Genomic DNA, 25378 nt, shown 5'->3' with positions numbered 1-25378 from the left:
AGCGTTGAACGTTGCACTGATACCTTCTCTTATATAAGTTACACCACACTTATACACCACTTGCATATGTAATTAGTATGTAATTTTAGTATTTACATATGTAATTCTAGGACTTACATTGTAAATACACTAAAATTACATATGTAATTTAGGGACTTACAATGTAAATACATGCCGACTATTTTTTGATGAAAAATATGGCGCCATAAATATAGCTAATCCCTTATTTTAAGATAATCCTAGGTTAAATATGGGCCCACAAGAAAACTGGAATAAAATCCAGCAATGACTAGCCACACCTTACTATCTTACATAATTCTATAATTGGCCCAATTTATTCTCAAACATAAATCGTTTTGTACATAACTTTACATGCACTGACTCAGCTTTGCCCAAAATTCCTTTCCTAGTTTTCATACATGAGAAGATCCATGCTTGAGGTCAGAGACAATGGAGCGCTCCCTGTTGAGCGTCCTCTGCTTCTCCACCTTCTTCTTGTGATCCATGGCCATGTCGTCCTCCTTGACGACGAACACCTGCCCTATCAGCGGCGCCTCCTCCCCCATCAGCACCTTCCCCTGGAGGTGCGGCAGGAACCCGCCGCCGAGGAATCGCCGGAGGAAGTTGAGCCGGACAATGTCCGTCCATGTCGACGCCGTCAGCCGCCCGTGGTGGGACGACGACGCGCGCACCGAGCTCGCCGGTGCCTTGCCGCCGGCGAGGAACGTCGTGATGCTATTGAAGAGCTCCTTCTGCTCGACGAAGTTGGCCTTGCCGACGCCCGCTCCGGCGGCTTCGTTGGCGAGCTCGGACGCTCTGGCCGCCACGCCGGAGATGAGGGCGCCGTTGCTGTCCCGGGTCAGGAGCTTCATCTCGATGGTGACGGCGAGAGCCTCGCCGGCGGCCATTCGGACGGCGCGGCTGTCGGAGTGGAGGAGCGAGGCGAGGTGCGCCGCCGTGTCGCGCCACGCGGCGGGAGAGGACGCCGCCGCCTTCTTCTTCTTCCAGCCGTCGGTGGTGGTCAGCACGAGCGTCCACGCCGACACGGCGGCGGCCAGGACATGAGGGCTCGTCTTCCTCGCCACGCCGGCGACCTTGGGCCCCGTGCTTGGGCGGATCAGCCCCCACAGCGCCTTCATGCACGCCTCCGTGTCGTCCATGTTCTCCGCGGCGACGTCGACGAACGCGACGACGGCGAGGGACTCGAGCGCGGCGATCACCAGGGGCGCGTCGGTTGACACCTCGAGGATCCGGGAGACGAGCGGGAACGTCTCCGCCATGATCTTCTTCGAGCCAGGGCCGGGTTCGAGCGGGTTGTACGTCTCCGCCGGCAAGATCCTCCTCTTGGAGCCCGGGCCGAGCGTGACGGCGAGCAGCGCGACGGCGCGGAGCGCGAGGCGGGCCTCCTTGGCGGCGGCTCCCTTCTTGATGGAGGCGCAGCAGCCGCGAACGATCTCACCGCGTAGGTGCCACCCGATGAAGTGGGCGGGGACGAAGCCCTCGAGCGCGCCGACGAGCGACGCCAGCGCCGCCTCCCGCGTGGACGCCCGGCTCTCGTGCACGGAGACGGCGACCTTCTCGAGAACGGCGACTCTCTGATTAATCTTCTGGTAGTAGATGCTCATGCCGCCACCGCTAGCGCTGCTGGTGTCATCGCCGTCCAGTATGGACGACGACGACGAGGCGTGGCCGTTAGAGCGGCGAATGGATTTCCCCAGTACCATGGTGAGCGGTGGTTGACTGGTCTAGGCAATTGATCGAACAGGTCGCCTGCGCAGTGAGCGGGTGGTTGAGGCAATCGATCGAACACTTTGGGAGGCGCAGTGAGTGGAGGAGAGGAGGGGCAGGGGATATGTAGGCAAGCGGAGAACCGACTTCGAATCGGAGTCGGAGTTTGCACGTACGGCGGCGGTGCTGATTCCGAGTCGGTTAGGTGTCATGCTTGTTGGCTGAAATTTATAATAAGCAAGTAAAAGCCCCAAATTTCCACCAAGCATGCATTGGTGAGGTGTCATGCTTTGCTGAAGCCAACCAGTTCCAAGTATGTGAGTCCAGTCACTAGTAACTTCTTATTGGCAGTACAAGTGCTATGAACACGGCACAAAGTAACTTCTTATTCGGTCTCGGTCTTAACCGAAATCAGTACCAGTTTCATATATGCAAAGAAATCATATAGAATTTCAACAAAAAGAAAATCGCAAGCACGTTTGAGTAAAGAACTTTATTGTGTTACATGCCTAGAAGGAAGGAGTGGGAATGTGAAAATTACAATTTAATCCTATTGAATTTAATGGATTATACGTTGCATTTAGATTTTTTTTTATTAATTCAGTTTTTATTTTTACCGAGGAGACTAACCGAATTGTCCAAAGAATTCACTGCCTAGGACTGAATTACTTGGTCTCAGTCTTTTTGGTTTGCCGTTTTTCTGCCTACCACCATCCGTGCCTACGTCTTTCGCGTGCTCCTTTTTTTTTCTCGCGATCGGATTTCATTGCCCACCTGTACGTGCAACAGACCCACACCCGGAGATGGATTCTAATAGCTCGAGTGGACGTCCACCCGTTTATTGCATGTCAACTAGATGGTTACGAAATTTTTTTCAAAAAAAATTGACAAGATAGATCAATATGTAATATATCACTTCACAATCATGCAAGTTCAAATTCAACTTCTACAAGTTGTAACAAAAATAACAAATTTAATTGTAAATATACATATAGTAATTTGGGTTTTGTTTGTTACAATTTGTAGAAATTGAATTTTAATGATGACGCTCTCTCTCGTGGCCCGATCTTCTGGTGAGGGGATAACTCTCGCTTTGATCGAGTGCGACATTTGCGACGTGGCTACCAACTAGAACAAGTCCAGGATGACGTGCAATCGCTACACCACAAACAATGTCGTACCAACCGTGACGCGCGGTTGATGATACCTACAATGCAAATGAGATAACACTGTAAGAACAAGATAAGATGCAATCTAAATATTGCGAATAGGTGATTAAGCACAAAGGAATAGTTGCGATTGAAGTGGTAGATCTAATCGACCTGGCAAATCAACACATAACTATTGGGGGCTCTGAATAAATAGTTGCCGACTAATCGAGTGAGGACTAGAGACAAGGTGAATGACACTTGGCAAAATTCAACTAAACAAAACCCAATTGTTTTTTAGGATGTATAAAGCTATTTATAGACGAAAATAAAGCTAGGGTTAAGTGCTAATTCGTGGAGGTGGAGGGAGACACTTTCGAGATGGGCCTAGTCTATTACAAGGCCCAAGGCCCAAGTTCGGTTTCAGCAACAGCACTGTCTTATTTTAGCGATTCCCATTGACTCGAGATGAATTTGGACATAAGACCAGATGCGTTTGAAAGGTAGCGAGATAAGCTTTCCACGAAGTCCAAGATCACCTAAATCAGAGTTGGCATGAAGGCGCTAGATCCGTTTGAAGTTAATGCTATCTCCGGAGGTCGAATTGGATTCCAAAACTTATTGGACTTTGATATCTTGTAAATCATCTATTCATCCGATGTATTCTTTGACAATGTTTTATATTTCTCATGTCTAGTTATATGCATATATTTGATGGTCACGTCATTTAACTTGTATGTTTATAGATTGATATATTACATATCCATCTATCTTGTTTATATATTTTTTTAATTTTTTTATAAGATGACATGTTAAAATAGTTTCCGCCCGCGCCCTCGTTAATCCACGCGCGCGGCTTCGTCCGATCGTCCTCCCGTGCAAGGCGTTGCCTCCGATCGATCGTACGCGGCGTGTTGGTTCAGGATTACGCTTTCGTCCGCGTTCCGCTCGGCCTTACGGGCAGAAGTGGCCATTGAGTCACCGATATGTGGGCCCAATATCAACGCGGGGTCCACATGTCAGCGTCTCAACGGCATCGGCCGTTACGCATCGATCCCGATCCGGACCTATATACGTACCTGGCCGGTTTTACGTCTCCTCACAAAATCAGCGCCGCTCATCCCGGCGCGTGGGCAGCGATGAAGAGGAAGAGAGAAGCCGCCGCCGCCGCCGTCGCCGTCGCGGATGGAGAGACCACGACCGCCGCGGCGCGCGCGGACTCGTCGTCGTCGTCGGAGGGCGGCAGCGTCTGCGACGACGTCGTCCGCAACATCTTCGCCCGCCTGCCGGCCCGCGACGCCGTCGCGTCCATGGCGCTGTCGAGGCGCCATCGCCGCCTGATCACCGGCGAGGAGTTCCGCCGCCTCCACTGCCGCCACGGCGCGCCCCTGCCGCGCCCGCACGTCGCCTACGTCGCCACCGCGGACGTCGTCGCCCACCGCGACACCGCCGGCCGCGTCGACTCCCTCGAGAGATGGGCGCACCAGCGAGCCGCCCGCGGCTTCTCGACCGGGGCCTTCGCCTCGCAGTCGAGCTACGACGCGGCGCCGCACCGCTCGTTGAGTTACCATGGCTTCCACGTCGCCGGCGCCGCCGCCGCTGCCGGCCGTCGAGGCGGTACCAACCCGATGCGAGCGCTCGCCGGCCAGAAGTACGACAACCACAAGTACGTCGGCACGTGCAACGGCGTCGTACTCCTCGCCGACAAGGAGCCCTCCGTCGGCTTCCTCCTGAACCCGGCTATCGCCGACGGCGAGAGGAAAGTCTCCGTCGTCCCTTCCTCGCCGGACAATGACACGAAGTATCACATCTCGGGCTTCGGCTACGGCCCAAGGACAAGAACCTACAAGCTACTGCTTTGCAAGCACAAGAGCGTCGCCAACTTCAAAAGACTCAGCAATGGCGGCATAGCACGCGTTCCCGGTGCACCTTACTACCTATGGCGAGCTGACGAGTTGGTTGTTTACTCGCTCGGCGGCGGCGCGGCGGAGCAGCCGCGAACGGTGCTCGCCGGGCTGGACGGCGACATGATCCACTGCCGCTCGCTTTACATGGACGGCACGGTGTACCTCCTCAACGCCGACAAGGAGACGGTCCTCGCCTTCGACGTCGACGACGAGACCATCGCCTCCATCGCCTTGCCCGGCGAGCGCGTCGCCGGTGGCAAGCCGCGGTCGCACCTCAAATCGTATCTCATGGAGATGTCCGGGCGCGTGTGCGTGGCGACTGTCGACGACGGCGACAGGGAAACCAACGCCGTGTGGCTGCTCATCACGACCGAACGCCGGTGGGAGCGGCGGTGCGCGTTCCGCAACGACTGGTACTGGCCGGCGACGGTCGCCGGCGTCTGGGACTGCGGCGGCGCGCTGCTCATCGCCCTGCAGGCCCACGACGAGAGCTCCATCTTCCTCTACGACGACGCGACGGGGGAGGTGTTCCACCTGAACTCGCCGCCTCACGCGTCGCCGGAGAAGAGCGACTACCGAATCTGCTGGGGCTACAAGCCGACGCTCGTGTCGCCGGCGAGCATCGCGGGCGAGGCGAGCCAGGACGAGCGGCGGCGCCGCGACGTGGCGGCGGATGTGCTCGCCGCCGTGAAGCCCGTGAGCGAGGCGCACGAGCGGAAAGGTCAGAAAGCGACCCTGCACACCGTCTGCTTCATGGAGTTCTTGGTCGGCGTCATGCGGAAGCTCCCCAGCGAGTTGCACCACGGTATCGCGGATTTAGATCAGTTTTACTGATCCCTTTTACTGTGTTTGCAATCCTGAGTCACCAACCCCTCTTCGTTGTATTCCGCGCGCACGCTTTTCAAACTGCTAAACGGTGCGTTTTTCGTAAAAAGTTTCTATATGAAAGTTACTTAAAAAAAAATCATGTTGATCCATTTTTTTAAAAAAAAATAGTTAATACTTAATTAATCACGCGCTAATGGACCGTTCTGTTTTCCATACACGCTATGCACATTGGGAACCTAGGATTGCAAACACACCTACATGTTTTGCTGCAAAATTTGAAGTTGATACTTGATTCGGGCTCCTTTTGGAAATGTTTGGAATTCAGTAGGGATCACATGTACTCCCTCTGTCCCAAAAAAAGGCAAAACCTGGGTTTCCATGTCCAACTTTAACTGTCCGTTTTATATAAAAAATTTTTATAATTCGTATTTTCATTGTTGTTAGATGATAAAACATGATTAGTATTTTATGCGTGACTTGTCTTTTTAATATTTTTTATAATTTTTTTAAATAAGACGGACGGTAAAACTCTAGACACAGAAACCATGGTTTGTCTTTTTTTTTTTTGGACGGAGGGAGTAATAAAGTAGAGTTCATTTCCTGTAGGAACCAGAGAAATTCTCTGGTTCTGAATTAGTACCTCTTAAATTCCCTGTTCTGAATTACCTTTATTGTTCATTTGAACCTTAGCAGGCATAATAAAACCGAATATGCACATCTAGTATCAGTTGTGTATTGGAAGTTCTTTTCTCCTCTTGTGTGTGATCAAATTTGGAGTTTGAATTTTGCGAGATGGCACGTGGTATCATTATACATTGGTTGATTTTTCATGCCTGATTTGAGTAATCTTCATGGTCTATATTTGATATACTCACTTCTACATACCTTTCATCATTTGCAATGAAGCTGTGCTAAGAGTGTTGCAACATTGTACCAGTTTCAGTTAAAATCTGCAATAAGCCAACCTGCTAGTACATGCAATTCACTCACAAAAGTGCTATTGCATAGTTACAGGTTTTTCATTCACAAATTCTATTCACATGGATGGTTTTTCGTTCATAAATTCTATTCACAAAAGTGCTGCAAAATTTGAAGTTGATACCTGATTCGGTCTTCTTTAGAAACGTTTGGAATTCAGTAGGAATTTCATGTAATAAAACATAGTTCAGGTACTATAGGAACCAGAAAAATTCCCTGTTCTGAATTACCTTTATAGTTCAATTGAAGCCAGCAGGCAAAATAATACTGAATATGCGCATGTACACTTCTACTATCAGTGCATGGTTTGATGCATTGAAAGTTCTCTCTCTCTTATTCGTGATTAAATTTGTCGTTTGAATTTTGCGAGATGGCACTTGGATCATGCAGTGCTTGATTTTTCATGCCTGATTTGAGTAACCTTCATGGTCTATACATTTGATATACTCACTTTTACATATCCTTCGCATGGGCAAATGAAGCTGTGCTAAGGAGAGTGCTGCAACACTGTACCAATTTGGAGTTAAAATCTGCAATAAGCTAACTTGCTAGTACATGTAATTCGCTCGCAAAATTTATAGTGCATAGTTACAGGTTTTTCATTCACAAATTCTATTCACATGGGCAAAAATAATCATTGTGTTCACAATTGTGTAGTTCTACGGCAGTACCCCTCTACCACACATGATACAGCAAAGAAGCTTCAGTTGCAAACATGCAATTATTCTGAAGCAAAACTGGAATTAATAGTGCCAGGTGAAACAGGGTACCACATCCTTTCAAGCATCATCACTAGATTTAATTAAAAATTACAACATGCGAAGGACGGATTAGATCATAAGCACTTCAATGAAAAATAAAGGTTGCTCGGAATACATCTAATAACCTAAACAAAATATTTCTAAGCCATCCTTTCATACATCAGCTTGCATGCACCAACCCTGTTCAGAAACACAAAGGAAAGCAAACCTAGAAGAACTCGAACTCTAGATAATTGTCTGAGCCCTTCTGGTTGGCAGCCGGGGCAACCTTCTCAGTAGCTGGTGCTGGCTTTGGTGGGCGCTCGAGCTCAACTGGCTTGGGTATCTCAGGAGGGCTTGCACATCGTATGAGCGCCCAATTCACGCCCTCAAAGAATGGATGCTGCTTTATCTCCGTCGCCCCACGCTTGTAGGCAAGACGGTGCTGCGGGTCCTTGACCAGCAATCCTCTTATCAGGTCCCTGGCTGAGAAGCTCACCATTGGGGATTCCGGGAACCGCAGGGGCTGGCCAACAACATTGAAGAGTGTAGCCCGGTTTCCTGATCCCTTGAAAGGGGTCTTACCGAACAAGAGTTCATACAGGAATATGCCAAAGGTCCACCAATCCACAGCACTGCCGTGACCCTCTCCCTTGATGATTTCTGGTGCCAAGTACTCATGAGTGCCAACAAAGGACATGGACCGAGCATCAGTCGGCTCAGCGATGAGCTCCGGCAGTGGGCTAATTTGGTTGACAACCTCAGGCTTTGATTTCTTCTCCTTCTTGGACTTGGACTTAGACTTGGAGGAGAAAAAACGGGGACCAAAGCAGGTTGTTGGAGCTACACATGATGGCTGGATGCAGGATGGCTGAATACAGGCAGGCTGGACACAATAAGCTTGATTGTTCCTCTGCAACGCATCTGGTCCAGGATTCGCGGACTTGACAACAGTAGGGCTTACAGCACAACGAAGGGAGAGATCAAAATCAGACAGCATTATGTGCCCATCCTCCCGGACAAGGACATTTTCTGGTTTCAGATCACGGTATATAATCCCAAGCATATGCAGGTATTCTAATGCAAGAAGAACCTCTGCCACATAGAACCTGAAATACCAAGAGATCACCAAAAGTTTCAATGAGAAGAGTCATCCATGCCTTTCAAGACGCCAAAAAGAATTAATGAGTTAGCAAACAACAATTGATCATGAGCACTTACAAAGTTCTAAACTATATTAAAGCAGTGGTTGTAGATTACAGGATTCTAGTCACATAGTACAATAGAAGTTATGGGCCTTATGACTGGTATTTAAAGGGGATTCATGCAAAAGAATGTATAAATGCAGTGATACCACAAAATGGAAATGATGGGAACATAAATTATATGTATGATCATACTTGTAAACCTCAAAGACAAAATGGTATGTGTTATATCTGATAATGAATGGAATTTGAGTAGTTGTCACATACTTTGCTGCTTGCTCTGAGAAATGCTTTCCAGGCTGCCTTTGTCGAAGAGTGTGCAGGTCCCCTCCTGGGCAGAACTCCATAACCAAGCATGAGAACTTATCTGTCTCGAAGTGGGTATACAGTGTTGGCAGAAATGGATGATCCAGAGATTGCAGGATCTCCCGCTCTGTTTGCGCTCGAAGCAGCTTCTTCCGACTTGCTAGAGACCCCTTGTCCATGACCTTCATTGCAAAGTAACTCCTTGTACCACTCAATTCAGAGAGGTAGACGCTACCAATATCACCACAGCCCAATTTCTTGAGCAATCTAAAATGGCTCAAACCTAGAATACCATCCTTGGACCTGATCATCCGGATTGCTTCCCACCTTGAATCACTCCCTTTGTGCGGCTTCGTTGTGCTGCTGCTCAGGCTGCTGCACGAGCTCTCATCACTGACGTTGCTGCTCGTGCTCGGACGGCACATGCTGCTCTTCCCACTCTCAGTAGAATCAGCTGTATCACTGACCTTGCCACTTCCACATGTCTTCCTCAGACCATTCGTCCCGTCGCTAACTTTAGCAGAAGCAAAGCTCTCGCTAGTGCTGCTCTTTTGCGCCGTCTTCTTCTCCTGATTCCCGTTGCAATCCAAGCCTTGGATTTCTTTCAGCTCCCCAGAGTCTCCTTTTGGGGTTAGTGGCACATCCAAGACACCAGAGTCTGAACCAACGTTAGAAGGACCCTTGTCCAATATAGATTCAGAAGACTCTTGCCGCCGATGAGCCGGCTTTTGCTCCTCTAAAATCTCCTTAGCAATAAGGTCTGACCTGCCATCTTTTCCGGCCTTGCTCGCCTTTGCATGAACAGGATCAACAGCAGGTTTAACCAGGTGTGCAGGCACAATCTGCTTCACCGCCTCAACAGACATGATGGTCAATATTGCTTGTACAACTGCAAATCTAGAGAAAAGCTCACTCCACTTTCTTTAAGCATCCAAGGAAGTTCACTGATTTAACATCCAGGCTGGTCAAAAGAGTCCGTGCCTAACTCCGCATCTGAAATCCATCACAAAAAGAGATGCATTAGCATATCAAATGAACGTACCAGACATGAAAACAAAAGAACTAAGAACTAGCCAAGAAATGCAACTGAGAAGAAATTAACATGATCAGAGAAAACCTCAAACTGCGAAACCACCTCTTCCCAGGGAGAGGGGATGAGGGCCAATACCAGGGAACGAAAACAAAAGGGGATCTTCTAAATACCCACAAAAACAAGAAAAATACCGACGGAAAATGGTGCAAACCTGGAAAAAGCTAGCGGCAAGATCACAAGCCCCATCTTTATCACTCCATCGAAGAAAAAGAAAACGGTGCGCATGATAAAGCGCATAAAAATCATATGAGCACTAACTCCCGGAGCAACTGGATGAACAAAAAGCGAGGGAAACAAAACAGACCAGGTCTAGAAAGTGACGGGCGACGACATTGCATAAGCAGATCAAGAAAGAAAAGCCGGCAAACGAGGAGGCAGTGGCAATCACAGTCAGTCAGTCAGTCAAACCATCACAGAGCATTGAAAACCAAGGAACCAAGGTAGTACCTTCGTCTAGGTAGGCCTAGGAAGCCATGGCTGCTCTGCTCCAGCTGCTGGCTTGACACAACGATTTGAGGAAAGCAAGAAGAGAGCAAAGGCTTTCTGCAACGGATTAGGGGTGGATTAGTAGTATATGTGCTCACAGGATGGAGCCATGGAGAAGGCAAAAGGCAAAGCTAGCTAAGCTCCCCCATGCCTTGTGCTGACCTGTGTGGGGTTGGACAGTTGGAGGGTGGTGGTGGTGGTGGCTGCAAAACAAACAAGTTCCTGTAAAGAAGAGAAGTGCATAAACAAGTAAGCAAGTGAGCTCAGAGAGTGGTACTGGAGTACTACTACTGTGGCGTGGTGGTCTCCCAGCCCTAGCCCTAAGATAGTTTCTTGTTTTTTTCCCTTGCACTTGTTCACTTCCATCAAGGCCACCACCCTCACAAATTTAATCCCAGTTTTGACCCACCCAATGTCCACTTTTGTGTGCAGCTGCAGCACCCTAGGGACCCTCTGTTCCTCTCCTTCCCTCCTCATGTAACCCCAATTAAAAGAGCAGAGCCCATCTTTGTAGCTTTGTTAGTAGCACTAATTACTTTACTGTTCACTAGTACTGGGGTAGTATTCCTATTGTTGTCATTGCAAATGGTTTCAGATTTTCTTTACAATATGGAGAAAAACGAATTTACTCCCTTCGCTTCAGATTATTTGTCTAGATTTCACACGGAACAAGTACTTTTGTAAAAAAAAAAGCTAAAATAATGAGTAATCTGAAACGAAGGAAACAAAAATAAGTTCAGGATTTAACCAATTCCAGCAAAAACTCTGTAAATAGAGCAGATACAGAAAAAAGAGATGATGTTTGCGTGCCGTTGATTTCGCCAAGGGCAGATTGGGAATCCAAGTAGGAGTCTGAGAGAGAGAGAGAGAGAGGAGAGGCAGGAAACAACCTTCGCAGCCTTCAATCACTCCCTGTCCCCCGGCCCGCGCCCCCGATGCAGCTTTGGCTCCGGATAATTCCGCCGCTAATCTCGAGGCGCGCAAAGCACCACGGCGAGGGCATCGGAATTCGGGCCAGCTCCATGTGTGAGACGGACGGTTGGTGGTGGGTTGATCTCGAGCTGGGCGCACCAATCTTGAAGCGCGGTTAAAATGAGATCAAAACCCACGAGGACCGAGAAGTTTGAAACAGCCTGCCGCTTCGTCCGAGATATGGACTTCACTTCACCCTAGCAGCAAAGCATTTGACTGTACTAGAAAGCCGCTTTCATGCAATGGAAACGGCTTTCGGCGAAAGAAAACAGCCTTGTGCTGAGAGCCTTGTTTGAGAGCTCTAAATTCTAAGAAATAACTGCTAGTAACATAATAGTCAGATAGTAAGAATAATATGAAAACGCTAGATTTTTCAGCTTATAACTTCTATTAGAATAAGTTTAATAGTATAGTCAGCTACTAGTCTCAAAAATTGAAACATCATCTATATATAATCTACTCACTCTGTCCTTAAAAAAAGCGCAGTCATGAGTTTTCGTGTTAAACTTTAATCGTTCGTCCTTTTTAATTTTTAAAAAAAAAACTAAAAACATAAGCCATGCATAAAATACTATTCATGTTTTATAATCTAATAATAATAAAATTACTAATTATAAAAAAAATCAAATAAAAGAACGATCAAAGTTAGACATAGAAACTCATGGCTGCGCTTATTTTGGAAACGAAGGGAGTATTAGTTTACTCATACAATAGTTAATTGTAGATATATAATATATTATTAATAACTAATCCACACATTTCTCTCAGTTTAATAGAGCCCGTGCTGCGACTTTGACTATAGAAGCCTCGTTTTTCTTCTCTCTTCTCCACATAAGCACACAAATGTGATTTGGTAATATTATTTAAGGGATTTAGAAATTGTAGCTACGAAAAACTCTCCTAAACAGGGTGAGCAGTTATTAAGCAGTAATCACTATATGGTGAGCAGTTATTAAGCAGTATCATAATTTTCTTGCCTGTTTGATGCTTCCTGGTTGCTCCTGCCATATTTCAACACCATGAAATGGACCAGCTTTTAGCCAAATAAAATCTATATGTAATTAAAATTCAGATATGTATATCAATGTACATGTACTGAGACAATAACAGTTGCGACAGCCAGATCTATGGGGGGCCAGGTTTGCAGAATCTTTGTAGCTGCCATGTTGCCTCATCAGCAAACAGCACAGAGCAGCCCTGCTCATCCCATCACCATCCAAATCTCCGAAAGCTCCTATTCATGCGTACTATACTACCACCACCACTACTACCAAAGATCTGTTCATAGTGCTCATCACTCACAACAGTTTTGCAGAACCAAAACGGGAGCTCGTAAGAAGCAGGAATGGGAAGTTGAGTTCTGATTTTCTGAAACAAGCAGTAACACGGCTAATTGTTTCTGTTCAGTTTCTAGGGCACCGATTGGCAGGCTACGAGGAGCGCGCGCACACAGACACACTCAACGAGTAAAAGGCTCAATGCTAGGCTACACTGTTATGTCACCTTTTCCTGGTCCGTCATCGCTATCATCAGAGAGAAAATGGCTATTCTACTCTACGTGGTCCATGGATCTACATCAAGGCGAGCTGAGCAAGTGCAACTCGAAAGGAATCTTTCAAGGGTTGTTAGGTCATTCAGGTCCATGCTAGGTTTGCAGCATGCTTGACTGGCCATTCAAACTTAGCCATTTAAGCCACAGCAGGTAGGCATATATACAAGAGCTAATAGCCATTATGTACAGTCAAATGAGTTATAATTAATGGCCAAATAAGATGGTTTAGAGCAGGCGAAAACAGATAGTGGTTAGTTTAAGCTTGATACAACAAAGCCTATCTAGGTTTGGAGCCATGAGCCCCAGCACATGGAGCCCCTCAATGTACAAAGGCATCTATTGGAGATGCCTTCCAAGTACTTGTTCTAATCTTTGGAGGCTACATGTGCAGTGTCAGGGGATAATGAGATATGGCAGAATCCTAAGTGCAAAACGTGCTTGCTAAACCAGTCAAAATGGTATTGAGTAGGATGGGTCCAATGAAACATGTTTGGCTTGTTCTCTGAATGGTTTCTCCTAAACAAAAGAATCAGAATGGTATGACGGTTATACTAGACGTTACCTGGAATTGACAGTGGCAGGTGAGTACTCCCAATTAGATGCAAAACAAGCTGAGGGACAAAACCGGCAGCCTTTTATCAGTCACCTGCAAAGTGAAAAAGGTTTCATTAGTATAAAGGACTTGCAGGACTAGTACGCACCAACAGTAGATGCAGAATCACAGGCCACAAGATGTAATGTAATAGGAAAATGTGTTAACAACTTACAACTCAGATCGATAGTAGCAATATGGAGCCCACCAGAATGTGATGCGCTATGTTAGGCAACTGCAAGTTTAAACAGCAATTAGGTATAAAAGGCAAGATTATAGTTGACCTAAAAACAGGATTGGAATCAGGACATGTAGTAAACAAGATATTCTGCCAGCAGCTTTGTTCTTCAGATATGTCCCTTTCCTTTTCTCTTTTTAAATCTCCATACACATCACATGGTGCTGACAAGGTTGCAACTTGCAACCCCAGATCGGAAAGATGGTCTGCCCACTGGGCATCAGTGACAGAACATGATTTGTTGATTAACAGAAAAAGGAAATAAAACACTTCAACAAGCCTTACAGAAGTTTTTGGATAATGTCACAAGCCCCAGATCCAAGCGAGCTGCATAGGCAGAAACTTATACCCAACAATTGTTTCTCCTGGTTGAGCTTAGTCCAGACAGATAGGCAGGGCAATGTGCAGATAACCAGATATATTGTGATGAAGAATCCTGCAAACATAATGAAGCCACTATCGCTTCAACAGTAGTAGCTGTGAAATCTTACTAGTGTATAGCAGCAGGGCGCCATTTTGGCATACAATATGGATGCTTTGCTTGCACGAGCATCAAAGAAGGTCGATCATTTATTGTGAAAGAAGCAAAATTATGTACAGATATGATCATTCCGAAGATCTTCAGCAAAAAGAAAGGTGATACAGCCATCTTAAAATGACTTCTACCATCTGCATAACTAAGATACACACAGGCCACAAAAGGCAAAAGCCACTTGAGTAACATGTATCACTACCAGTAGGAATGTTGAGATTTGCCTGTACATTTTGTTACTAAACAAGGAGCTCAGCGATGTTGTAGAATATCACTTTCACAAGGTTGTGAAATATCCAACTAATTTAATCGCCGTTGTGGAATGGGGGGTGCAAGAACTGCAGAGAAGGTAGGAACCTACAGATTTAATCACAACAATACCTAAAATAAATATGTGCACATACTAATAAACATCATGCCAAAGCTTACCGTCAGATAAACTGAAAGAGCACTTTCGTTCAAAAATTTCTCTAGGATCTAAGGTCCGATTGGATAGAAGTATTTCATCCAAGATTTCTTTCCTGAAAATAAGGGGAAAAAATCAGGGGTGGAACATTAGTGGACAATTCTTTCTAATAAGCACAGCATAATATTCTTGGTTTCATCAGCAACATAAATTACGGGTTTGTTAGTCTATTGTGTCCTCAACAGGAAATCATCAGCAACGTAACATTCACAAACCTAAGTCCCTTTCAATGAATGAAAAGGGGGAGCATATTTTTTTAGAAAGGTTAAAAAATTTAAACATGTTTAACATTGAAATGCAAAGGCAAAACAGATGCAACAAGAACTAGAGAACTGCTGACCCATGACCAGGATTTCCCTTACTGCCAGTTACCGCAGTAACCGGTCTCACCACGGAGGCGCAGTAACGATAAGTGCCCGGTAATCAAAATAAATTTAAACAAAATTTTGAATTTTTCATAAATGTCGTCCAGCTTTCCCACTGTTCACTGTAATAACCGCACAGTTACCTTAGTTACCAGACTTATCACCACAGGGTGTGGTAACCACTCCTCTCCAGTAAGGTTAACCCTGCCCATGACAAGTTTGGCACAATGTGTCGTGTCCTATTAAAAGTACTTCTCCATCCGGTTCCACAATTCTTAACGTTTTGGACAATGACAGTCTACAAAATATATATTTGGCTATGTTTTTCTATTATAATATATACAATAAATAAATACATTTTTTACTTTTATTATAGTACTTTGTAAGACAAATCTATATGTGTTGTTCTAGTATCTTTAAACTAAATAATTTAAAAATTATTGATAGTCAAAGTCATAAATGTTTAAACTCAATCTTGTCCAAAACGTCAAGAATTATGGAGCCGGAGAGAGTACTAGTTTAGAGAGGATTGCTTCGACTATAAATCTACTCTCTCCATCCCAAAATAAAGTTCATCTTTCACTCATCCACACATACCAATACAAAACCAAAAAGACTAGAATACCCCTACTTTATCAAATCCCAATACAACTATTCCTCACTTTATCTACTCTCAATACAATATTTCCTACTTTCACAAACTCCGATGCAATGATTACTCTAAAAATAAACTTATTTTGGGATAAATGGAATGAACTAAAAATGAGCTTATTACGGGACGAAGGTAGTAGAACACTGACCGAGTCCATGGTGGAATATGTTTCTGTCTGCGCCTTACTTTCTCTTTGTGCTCCAAGTCACCACCATCCTCTTCATCAGAATCTTCATAAGGAGACATTTCATAGGACTGCAGCAGATGTGCACCAAAAATGTGAAGTATTGTTTTCAATATGTTATGATATCTGACAACATATGATATTTAAAAGCAAATAAAGCAGCCCATATTGCAGTTGTGTGTAGTTTTGGCCAGCAGTTGTTAAGAAACTGATGGATATACCCAAACATTACTCCAAGTAACCAAAAGACAGACTACAGGGGAGTAGGGGACAATATCCAGATTCAGTAATCAGTACTTGCTTTGTTCTTTCACTTTTATAAGTTTTTTAGTTTTTTTAGTACTCTACATCACTAGTAACGATATAAGCTGCTACAGCACAGAAACACTTTTACTGACAATGATTTTGAATATCCAACTTTAAAAAAAATAAACATATTAATATTCAAAGCTTCAAACATTTGATAGTTCAAAGTTTACGAAATTACTCAGCATTCAAACTGTTGCAACAACTGTTCAAAGTTCAGAAGTGTATAGTACCAAGTCATCAATTCAATATTAATGATCAGCATTACTATATGCAACCACAAAATAGGTCCCTGCCATTAACTTACAAAACTTAATGTAAGCATGCACCTTATCGGCATCATCAGATAATCTTCCATGAATCTGATGACCAGAACTTCCAGAATTCCCATCTGCAACCACAGCTTTTACATTGTTGCTTCCAGATGTTACTAATATAGGAAAAGATTCTGTCTTTTCATCAGATAATAATTGGTTTATCACTACTCTGACAGTATTCTTCCTGATTTCTGTGTCATCCTGCAATGATTAAGCCAATTGGAAAACAATGTAGATTTCAAGGTATTGTAAAAAAGACAATATGAATTATGGTGTTTACTCACAGGATCCTTCTGACTAGCATCTTCCCGACTGTTCCCAGCATGCATTCTTTCTCCCAGCTGTTTTTGCTGTTTACGTGGTTCTTCAATGAATTTCTTTTTCTTCTCCTTTTCCTTCCTTCCATCATCTTCCCACTGCCTCTTTCTAGCATCCGTTTTCTTCTTCTGCTCCATCTGTTTAAGTTTTTGCTCCCTCTCTTGCTTTACTCTCTCGCGCTCTAGTTCAGCAGCTGCTTTGCGCATCTCACGCTCATTTTGTTTCTTCTGTTCACGACGCTTTACAGCTTCAGCCACCTCGAGCGCCTTTACTCTAACATCTCTTTTCACTACAACAAGTTAAATGTTTTGAGATATATGCGACATTCATAATATGTGAACAGAGGAAATGTAGTGATGTTGAATGCCATTGTGCTTATGATCCTAGCTTATCGCAAGATTGCATTAGCATAATGATTCAACATACATTTTAGCTAAAAATGATTTCACACACATAAGACTTACCACATACTGTTGTAGGCCGTTGCTTTTGTTTTACAAGTGGTATAAATGATGTCATGCTAGTGACAATATTACTAGGTTTCCATCCTTTGTCAAGATTTACTTCACTTTTGTGAATTTCATTTTGATTACCCAGAATTCTTCCCTTGCTTTCTCTGTCATGGAGGGACTGTGTCACTTTAACTTCTTTCCTAATTGAAGGAGCACGGTTCTCCTTTGGGTTTTGCATGGCTTGATCAATTATGAGGTGTGCTTGATGATCAGACTCCCTACTGGAAGCTGTAGTGGTTGGCAAATCTAGCCTCCCTACATCCATATATTTTCTGGAAGCTTCTGAAGTACTGCTATCTTCATCAATTTGGAAGCAAGCAAGATCTGTTATGGAACCTGTACAGTTGGAAGTATAACAGACTCCTGATGGCTTCTGCAGGCTATACTTTCCAAATGATGGTGTCAAAGGAATTTCACAATCCTCTTGATTACCAAAAACCCCCATCATTTTGGTGTCATAACTTGGATAATGCCATTTAGGTTCCACCTCCACGAGGGAGGCTGGGCCCAAAAGTTTCTCAAACCTAGCTGTCAATGATTCATACTTACTCCTCAGCGGGGATGTTATCTTACTGTTAATCTTACACTTCGAGGAGAGATTGGAGCTCAGGTTGACCCACTTTGTGGAATCACGATATGCCTCAAGTACCCTTTCTTTGATGGTTGGACTGTTAGCTGGAATAGGAATGCCACAGCTTTGGTGCACTTCAACGGTTTCATCGAAGTCAGCACAATTATCACCATTTTGCAATGGAATATGACCATCTGAGACAGGCTGTCCAGGATCATCATGAATACATTTCTCGCCAAGTTCTTTGTTGGAACAGTTTGAAGCACAGGCTTGCTGACTTTGCTGATCTGAAGAAGCATAGCTTGGAAATGTACTTGGTGGAGTGGAGCTGGGATGATTTTCTGGATTCAACACTTCACACCCAGATGAAACATAATCCGTATGATTCAATATCTGGTCGTCTACTGCCACATATTTTACATCTGCACCAGGATATACAGAGCAGTTGTTTGTCTGTAAACAAAGAACGAAAGTTGTTTAGAGTTCTTGTCAATAAAAATAACAATGCACAGCCCCATGTAACACAGGAAAAGAAACAAACAAACACGACCAAAACATATGAATGCTTCAAAACAGAATTTAATAATTGAAAACAGTTTAAAGTATTCATGTTAAGTACTGAGAATTCTAGAATATAACTCTGAACAGGTTAAACTTGTTTTCCAATGGAAAGAATTTTTTAATAAAAAGGTACTTTTTATATACAAATGTACCTTCCTTGTGTACTCTCCATCACCATCTGATAAGATATCAGAGCAGTTAGGTAAAGAATCTTGGGGAACAGTTGCTACATTACCACTTAGACTACTGCTGCTACTGGACAAAGATTTCATCCTCAGTGAATTAAAGTGGATGATATCTGATAGGCTAGACATAGTTCTTTGAGAGGAAGAATCTACACTGGTATGAACTTTATATGACACGGAACTCTTCCAGTTACTTGTAACGATCCTTCGTTCTAAATCAAGCGAAATGCACTCACTAGATCCCAGGCGATCTAAGTGGTGAACTGGATGTTGTGGCTTCCCTGACATGTCTGCTCTATTTTCCATCTTGTCAAGAATGTCAGGTTGACAATCCATAGATGTACTCATTGTGCTACACAAGCTGTACAGGGCATGATCTGATTGGCAGTTAATCTCTATCCCTTCAAAAGATGAATTCCCTTGTACTTGGATTACATCTGCAACTGATCTTCCCTGGTGACTATTGTTGCTTTGAGCATCTGATTTCTTTGATGTAATCTCCCCACATCTAGAACTATGTAAAAGGTGCTGAGCAGAAGGTTGCGTAGCCAGGGCTTGCTTATCGCTCACTGTTTCACATGAATCGGAATCTATTTCCATGGCAATATCAAAAGAAAATATCTTACATTCTGTCCCTGCAGAATTAAAAGTTTGGTAAGAAAACAAGAAGCATGGCATTCAATGAGGATGAGATGTTTAATCCAAACATTAGTAAACATTACCGTCATGGCTTCTTAAGAGTTTCTCTGCTGATTCTGTACTAAACCTTTCTGGTATCACAGATCCATTCATGTCATTTCTAACATAAACATCATAAGCTTCACTCTGAGCTTCAAAACATTTTTCCTGTAGCGTTGACAACATTTTTGGAGCTTCACAAACAGTACTGGCCAGATAATCAGGTTGCAGAGAAGATCCATCACATGGAGGAGACAGCACATGACATTCTGAGCCCTGCTGTTCGTCACCCAGCATATTCTCCTGTGGCGTTGACAACATTTTTGGAGCTTCACAAATAGCATTGGCCAGATAATCAGGTCGAAGAGAAGATCCATCACATGGAGGAGACCGCACATGACATTCTGAGCTCTGATGTTCAAGAATCTTCAAGTTTTCATCAACTCTCTTATCAGGAAAACTGTATTCTCTAGGTGTATCAGTATCTTCTTCTTGGTCCAGGATTTCAACAGAATCAGTTTCAGCAGTATGTCTTGCATCTGCTTGAGACAGTGAAGTTGGCACTGAATCAGGTCCTTCCAGCAAATTAGTTTGCAATCGATCATTGTCAAACTGTGGGCTAGCCATAGAAATCAGCCCTGCAACAGATTCTGTTTTAGCAATCGGCTCCATAAGAGAAACAGTATCACCCGCATCCGCTATTTCCTTTTGAGACAGTGGAGTGAACACAGAATCAGGTCCTTCAAGAGCAATAGATTTAAGAGACAGCAAGGAAACATTTTCAGGAAGTTGGCTAGCCATACAAGTCATCCCTGTAAGAGAGTCAGTTTCGGAAACACCCATTGTTATCTGTTCAGGCAATGGACTGGAGACAGAATGAGGTATTCCTTGTAAATTAGATTCAACAGGTTGCGATGTATCCTCTTGAAGCAGCGAACTCATGACAGAGTGCGGTACTTCAACAGGACTGGTAGAAGGAAGTCCTTCATTTAGTGAATGTGCGATGTTAAACTCCTGGACAACAGACTCAGACACACATATCTGTGACTGATCAATTTCTCCGGCATAATTTACAATATGCAAGCCACCTGGTTTGCAACCACCAAATTCATGTGTTTTTGGCTTGACCCGTTGATAGGTTTGAGACTGAGCATGATGCAGACTGTTTTCATTTCTCATATGAGCAAGATCTATAGATGACATTTTTGTATTATTTCCTGCAGAAAAAAAATCCCTGCACTGTTATTTTTTTGTTTCGAAAGCCACAAATGGGTAAAGGCCTATAATGGGGAGGATTAGATTAGAGGCACTGATAAGAGAATGAAAATCATAGCACATTACCATGTTTACAAAAAACCATTCAACTGGCAGTTTAAATTCCCGTTCGGCCTAACCATTTTTCTTTTGCACTATCATGTAAATACGATCCTTCACAATTTCTCATGATATTCAGTAAACTGAAGCAGGTTAACCATACCCAAGTCAAACAAGCTAATACAACTACAATTTGAGCTCCCAAGCCGCTTAAAATCTTGCAAGTTACTACACGCAATTCAGAGCGTTAGTACTACCACTCTGTGTCATTTCCCTTGTTACTTTGTTAGTGAATCCATGATGGTGCGAAGTTCTATTGGTTCGCCTTAAACACGAATACCCACAAAGCATATCAGCACATAAATCGAAATGGGGCCAACAGATGCTCCGCCCAAAATCGAAATGGGACTCGCACAAACTCCCCGCGAATACGGGTGCGCTACGGAATCGAGGCCCCAAAAAAAAAAACACAGCGACCTAACAGGCGGCAACCCGCGGCGAAAAGGAGACTGGCTTACCGCGCGCGGGGACGGAGTCGAGTGCCGGGAGGAGCCACGGCGGCGGGCGGCGGCCGGCGGCGAGGATGGCGCAGGCGAGGGACTCGGAGTAGGACACCACCTGCTCCTGCACCTGCGCCTTCACCCAGTCCCGGCGCTCGAAGACCTGCATGAAGAGCTCCTCCATCGCGGTCGCGGGCGAAGGTCGGGGCGATCGGGGGGCTAGGGTTTGGTCATGGAGGGGAGGGGAGGCCCCCCGCGGGGAGGCGTTTGAAATTGTTTGTTCGATTGGCAAAGGGGAGGAGACGAGTAGGCGATAAGCGGTGGGGAGTGGGATAATGGGCCTAAGCCCGTGCTTCCGATGCAATGATGGGGCGGAAATAGTAAAATTTGAGGCCCATGTTAAAAGTCAAGTTTAGTCCTCAAACTTCCGGCAGACTTCATAACGCTTTTAAATTGCTTCTAAAATGGATTTTGTAGTTAAATGAATTTAATCGCTTGTTTCTTCTTGTAAAAGTTACTTTGGTTGAATTTTGTGAGATGATAAATGGCGTCATAAGCTTGTTTTACAGAATATTCTCAAAATTCATTTGGAGTAATCTCAAACCAGTTCAAACCTCCAAGGTACGATTGACATGCAATTAGTCCTGGGAGGTTTTCTAAAAGAATGGTAATGCGGATGATGCAATCCACCAACCAAATTCGACTTGAATCATTTTTTCTGACATACTACAAGTTTGTTTTTTATTAATGGAAATACTGCCAGGAGTATCACTTCTTTTTGTTGAAATTTCAGGACTATCACTTATCGGTCCGACCAAACTCAAAATCAAAACCAGATGGCGCCAATCCTCAGGTTTGAAGTTCCAACCTCAATTTTTCAAGTTCAGTTCGCGAAATGTAAACAAGTTCCCCGAAATTTAAACTCCCGCCAAAAGAAAACAACGCAATTACTCTTCGAACCTTCAATTTTCAAGCGCCTCCTCAGTACCGCCAAATATCTGAAGCTCCCGACCACGAGCCCCTGGAATCGAATACCGAGTTCAAAATTATCAGAGCCCGCCAAAACTACAAAGCGCCTAACCCCGCAGCAACAATTCGAATTAAAGCAAACTCAACCGACCGAATCGAATCTGCTCTTGGTTGAACACATTGAGCTGGAAATTTCGCACTGAGCAGGATGTTCTCTCCAAAAATCGGCAAATCTCCATAAAGAATTTCTACAAACAGAACCAGATGCCACGAAGGGAACAATTCATATTCAGCAGCAAACATTCAAAACGTGAAACCGTAGCACTGAAACAAATTTGTCCAACTAAACAGCATCCACAATTCCACACAAAAATGACGCGAAGAATGATAGTAACAATTTAGCAACCAGAGGTTGCAACCATCACCATTAATTTTAAGATCAGAACTCAACGGGCACAACCAAGAGATTCTTACAGTAATCAGCAAGCACTAGACAGGAACACTAGACACAAGAGAAAGAAATCAGAGATCGACAGGGCAACTACCACCGCTGCCATGGACTCGCTACGACGAAAACGAAGAGAAAATCACCAAACACCTACTACACTAGAGCGCCTAAGAGCTGGTGAACTTGGTGACGGCCTTGGTGCCCTCGGAGACGGCGTGCTTGGCGAGCTCGCCGGGGAGGACGAGGCGGACGGAGGTCTGGATCTCCCTGGAGGTGATGGTGGGCTTCTTGTTGTACCTGGCGAGCTTGGCGGCCTCGCCGGCGAGCTTCTCGAAGATGTCGTTGATGAACGAGTTCATGATTGACATGGCCTTGGAGGAGATCCCGATGTCCGGGTGCACCTGCTTGAGCACCTTGAAGATGTATATCTTGTAGGTCTCGACGCTCTTCTTGGCCTTCTTCCTGCCGCGCTCCTTCTTGCCCTCGCCGCCCTTCTCCCCCTTGGACGCCGGCAGCCGCTTCTCGGCCTTGGGCTTCTTCCCGGCCGCGGGCGCCTTCTCGCCGGCCTTCTCCTCCGCCGGCTTCTTCTCCGCGGGCTTCTTCTCGGCCTTGGGCGCCATCGAGATCGGTGGTGGTGGTGGTGGTGTTGGACGAAACGAGCGAAAGGAGGCGAGGCGAGTGTGTTTCTGATTTGGAGATTGGATTGTGTTGTGCGGAGAAGACGAGTTGGCGATTTTATAGCGGTGGAGAGGTGGTGCGCGATTGGTGGGAGGCGGGGTGCCGCGGATCGATGACGTGGAACACATCGGGAGCGTCCGTTGGGTTCGGAACCGACGGGACGGATGCGTTGGGCGCGGATCGGTGACGTGGCGAGGGTGTGGGGCGGGGAGGACCAGGTTTTCTGCCCGGAACGGTGACGTTGCTTTGTAATGGGCCACAGCCCATGCTTCCGATGCAATTATGGGCCATGTTAAAAGTCAAGTTTACTCCTCGAACTTCCGGCAGACTTAATAACGATTAAAATTGCTTCTAAAATGAATTTTGTAGTTAAATGAATTTAATCTCTTGTTTCTCCTTGTATGAGTTACTTTAGTTGAATTTTGTGAGATGATAAATGGCATCATAAGCTTGTTTTACAGAATATTCTCATAATTCATTCGGAGCAATCTCAAACCAGTTCAAAGCACAAACCTCCAAGGTGAGATTGCCATGTCATTAGTCCCGGAAGGTTTTCTAAAAAGAATGGTACTTACTCTATTTTATAATGTAAGTCATTCTATCATTTTTCAAATTCATATTGATGTTAATGAATCTATATCAATATAAATGTGAAAAATGTTAGAATGACTTACATTGTGAAACGGAGAGAGTAATATTAGGGCCGGAGTTTAGTTCCTAACTTTTTTTTTCAAACTTTCAACTTTTCCATCACATTAAAACTTTCCTACACACGTAAACTTCTAACTTTTTTCTTTAAACTTCTAATTTTAGCGCAGAATTAAACACAGCCTAGGATGGTGGAATCAATCAACCAATTTCGACTTTCGGTCATTTGTGTAAGCTGGACTTTAGTAAGCCAATTCCAGAGGCATAGCTTGCATTTTGGAATCTGAAATTAAATGGCCAAGATGAATACTAATATATGCTTATTTTATTCCAGCAAATTTAACAGGATATTGTCATGGCTATCAGAAAATAAGATCAAGGAAGACAGCTGCGAATTCGTTGGTCCCTCGCTCATCGGTGTCCTGATAATATTTCCAGTGATTTTTTTTCTGACATTCTCCTACAGTCATATTCCCTTCGTTAAAAAAACACAAACCCTGATTTCTGTGTCCAACATTTGACCGTCTGTCTTATTTGAAAAAAATATATAAAAAAAATTAAAAAGATAAATCACGCATAAAATATTAATCATGTTTTATCATCTAACAACAATAAAAATACTAATTATAAAAATAATTCATATAAGACGGACAGTCAAACGTTACACGGAAACCTAGGGTTTATTTTTTTTTACGGAGGGAGTACTAGTACAAGGTAGTAGACCAGGAGTATCACTTCTTTTCTTGAAATTTCAGGAGTATCACTTGTCAATCCGCCCAAACTCAAAATCAAAACAAGATCCCACCAAACCTCAGTTTTCAAGCTCCAACCTCAATTTTTCAAGTTCAGTTTGCGAAACGTAAACAAGTTCCCCAAAATTTAGGCTCCCGCCAAAAGCAAACCACGTGATCACGCTTCGACCCTTCAATTTTCAAGCGGCTTTTCTCAGTCCCACCAAATTTCTGAAGCTCCCGCCCACACGATCCCGTGGAATCGAATACCCAATTGAAAATTTTCAAAGCCCGCCAAAACTACAAAGCGCCTATCCCCGCAGCCACAATTCGAATTAAACCAAACTCAAGCCACCGAATATGATCTCTCTGCTCTTGGTTTGAACAGTTTAGCTGATGATGAGCGGTGCCCAATCTCAGTATTGTTCCCAAGATAAAAATTTCGAAACTGTGCAAGTGGCTGTATCCAAATACCAGTAAAACTCCATAAAAATAAAATAAAAACCTTCAAACCAAAAAAAAAATGTAAGAACTGAATAATTCAGTTTCAGTAACTTTACAAGACGTGAAACGAGCACTGAAGCAAATCCAGAACAACAAAAACTGAACATATGTTCAATACCACCGCATCTGAAATTCCACACAAAAATGACACGATACATGACAACAG

General features: G+C 44.4%; 5 protein-coding genes and 1 long non-coding RNA gene across 9 annotated transcripts; 1 reads left to right on the top strand and 5 right to left on the bottom strand.

Moving 5' to 3' along the window:
• Positions 1-313: 313 nt before the first annotated feature.
• On the bottom strand, positions 314-2004 carry LOC4345908 (uncharacterized). Its single transcript, XM_015794167.3, has one exon. The coding sequence runs from the start codon at positions 1722-1724 to the stop codon at positions 414-416; it is 1311 nt and encodes a 436-aa protein (XP_015649653.1). The 5' UTR covers positions 1725-2004; the 3' UTR covers positions 314-413.
• Positions 2005-4008: 2004 nt separating this feature from the next.
• On the top strand, positions 4009-6355 carry LOC112936212 (uncharacterized). Its single transcript, XM_026020010.2, has one exon. It carries the CDS (start codon positions 4016-4018, stop codon positions 5615-5617), a length of 1602 nt encoding a protein of 533 aa, XP_025875795.2. The 5' UTR covers positions 4009-4015; the 3' UTR covers positions 5618-6355.
• Positions 6356-7363: 1008 nt separating this feature from the next.
• Positions 7364-10674, bottom strand: LOC4345907 (serine/threonine-protein kinase D6PK). 3 transcript variants are annotated; one of them, XM_015794586.3, is made up of 4 exons: positions 10582-10674; positions 10381-10476; positions 8802-9833; positions 7364-8438 (listed from the first exon to the last, which is right to left on the bottom strand). In XM_015794586.3, the coding sequence occupies exons 3-4, from the start codon at positions 9704-9706 to the stop codon at positions 7559-7561; spliced, it is 1785 nt and encodes a 594-aa protein (XP_015650072.1). In that variant the 5' UTR covers positions 9707-9833; positions 10381-10476; positions 10582-10674; the 3' UTR covers positions 7364-7558. The 3 variants fall into 3 exon arrangements, with proteins under 3 accessions (XP_015650072.1, XP_015650070.1, XP_015650073.1); XM_015794584.3 differs by having other exon boundaries at positions 10381-10674; XM_015794587.3 differs by lacking the exons at positions 10381-10476; positions 10582-10674 and adding an exon at positions 10085-10261.
• Positions 10675-12262: 1588 nt separating this feature from the next.
• Positions 12263-14190, bottom strand: LOC136351409 (uncharacterized). Its single transcript, XR_010734486.1, has 4 exons — positions 14059-14190; positions 13711-13770; positions 13506-13589; positions 12263-12392 (listed from the first exon to the last, which is right to left on the bottom strand). It is a non-coding gene; the product is annotated as an uncharacterized lncRNA (long non-coding RNA).
• Positions 14191-14325: 135 nt separating this feature from the next.
• LOC4345906 (uncharacterized) lies at positions 14326-21517 on the bottom strand. Of its 2 annotated transcripts, none has more exons than XM_015794582.3 (9): positions 21253-21517; positions 19465-20637; positions 18710-19377; positions 17378-18449; positions 16880-17202; positions 16608-16796; positions 15937-16043; positions 14735-14826; positions 14326-14662 (listed from the first exon to the last, which is right to left on the bottom strand). In XM_015794582.3, exons 1-9 carry the CDS (start codon positions 21416-21418, stop codon positions 14583-14585), a joined length of 3870 nt encoding a protein of 1289 aa, XP_015650068.1. In that variant the 5' UTR covers positions 21419-21517; the 3' UTR covers positions 14326-14582. The 2 variants fall into 2 exon arrangements, with proteins under 2 accessions (XP_015650068.1, XP_015650069.1); XM_015794583.3 differs by having other exon boundaries at positions 14326-14643.
• Positions 21518-22328: 811 nt separating this feature from the next.
• On the bottom strand, positions 22329-23361 carry LOC4345904 (histone H2B.2-like). The gene has a single exon (NM_001422608.1). It carries the CDS (start codon positions 23269-23271, stop codon positions 22819-22821), a length of 453 nt encoding a protein of 150 aa, NP_001409537.1. The 5' UTR covers positions 23272-23361; the 3' UTR covers positions 22329-22818.
• Positions 23362-25378: the final 2017 nt, after the last annotated feature.

The sequence above is a fragment of the Oryza sativa genome, chromosome 8 (genome assembly GCF_034140825.1).
Source record: "Oryza sativa Japonica Group chromosome 8, ASM3414082v1".
Classification (NCBI taxonomy): Eukaryota; Viridiplantae; Streptophyta; class Magnoliopsida; order Poales; family Poaceae; genus Oryza; species Oryza sativa.
Note: the sequence above shows the minus strand (reverse complement) of the source record. Positions and strands in the feature narration are given on the sequence as shown.

Coding starts and splice junctions, on each gene's coding strand:
- LOC4345908 (XM_015794167.3), bottom strand. CDS start 1,724: ATGGTACTGGGGAAATCCATTCGCCGCTCTAACGGCCACGCCTCGTCG.
- LOC112936212 (XM_026020010.2), top strand. CDS start 4,016: ATGAAGAGGAAGAGAGAAGCCGCCGCCGCCGCCGTCGCCGTCGCGGAT.
- LOC4345907 (XM_015794584.3), bottom strand. CDS start 9,706: ATGTCTGTTGAGGCGGTGAAGCAGATTGTGCCTGCACACCTGGTTAAA. Junction 8,439..8,801: donor TTCTCAGAGCAAGCAGCAAA/GTATGTGACAAC, acceptor TTGGTATTTCAG/GTTCTATGTGGCAGAGGTTC.
- LOC4345906 (XM_015794582.3), bottom strand. CDS start 21,418: ATGGAGGAGCTCTTCATGCAGGTCTTCGAGCGCCGGGACTGGGTGAAG. Junction 20,638..21,252: donor CGACTCCGTCCCCGCGCGCG/GTAAGCCAGTCT, acceptor TTTTTTCTGCAG/GAAATAATACAAAAATGTCA. Junction 14,663..14,734: donor CTCTTTCAGTTTATCTGACG/GTAAGCTTTGGC, acceptor TTAAATCTGTAG/GTTCCTACCTTCTCTGCAGT.
- LOC4345904 (NM_001422608.1), bottom strand. CDS start 23,271: ATGGCGCCCAAGGCCGAGAAGAAGCCCGCGGAGAAGAAGCCGGCGGAG.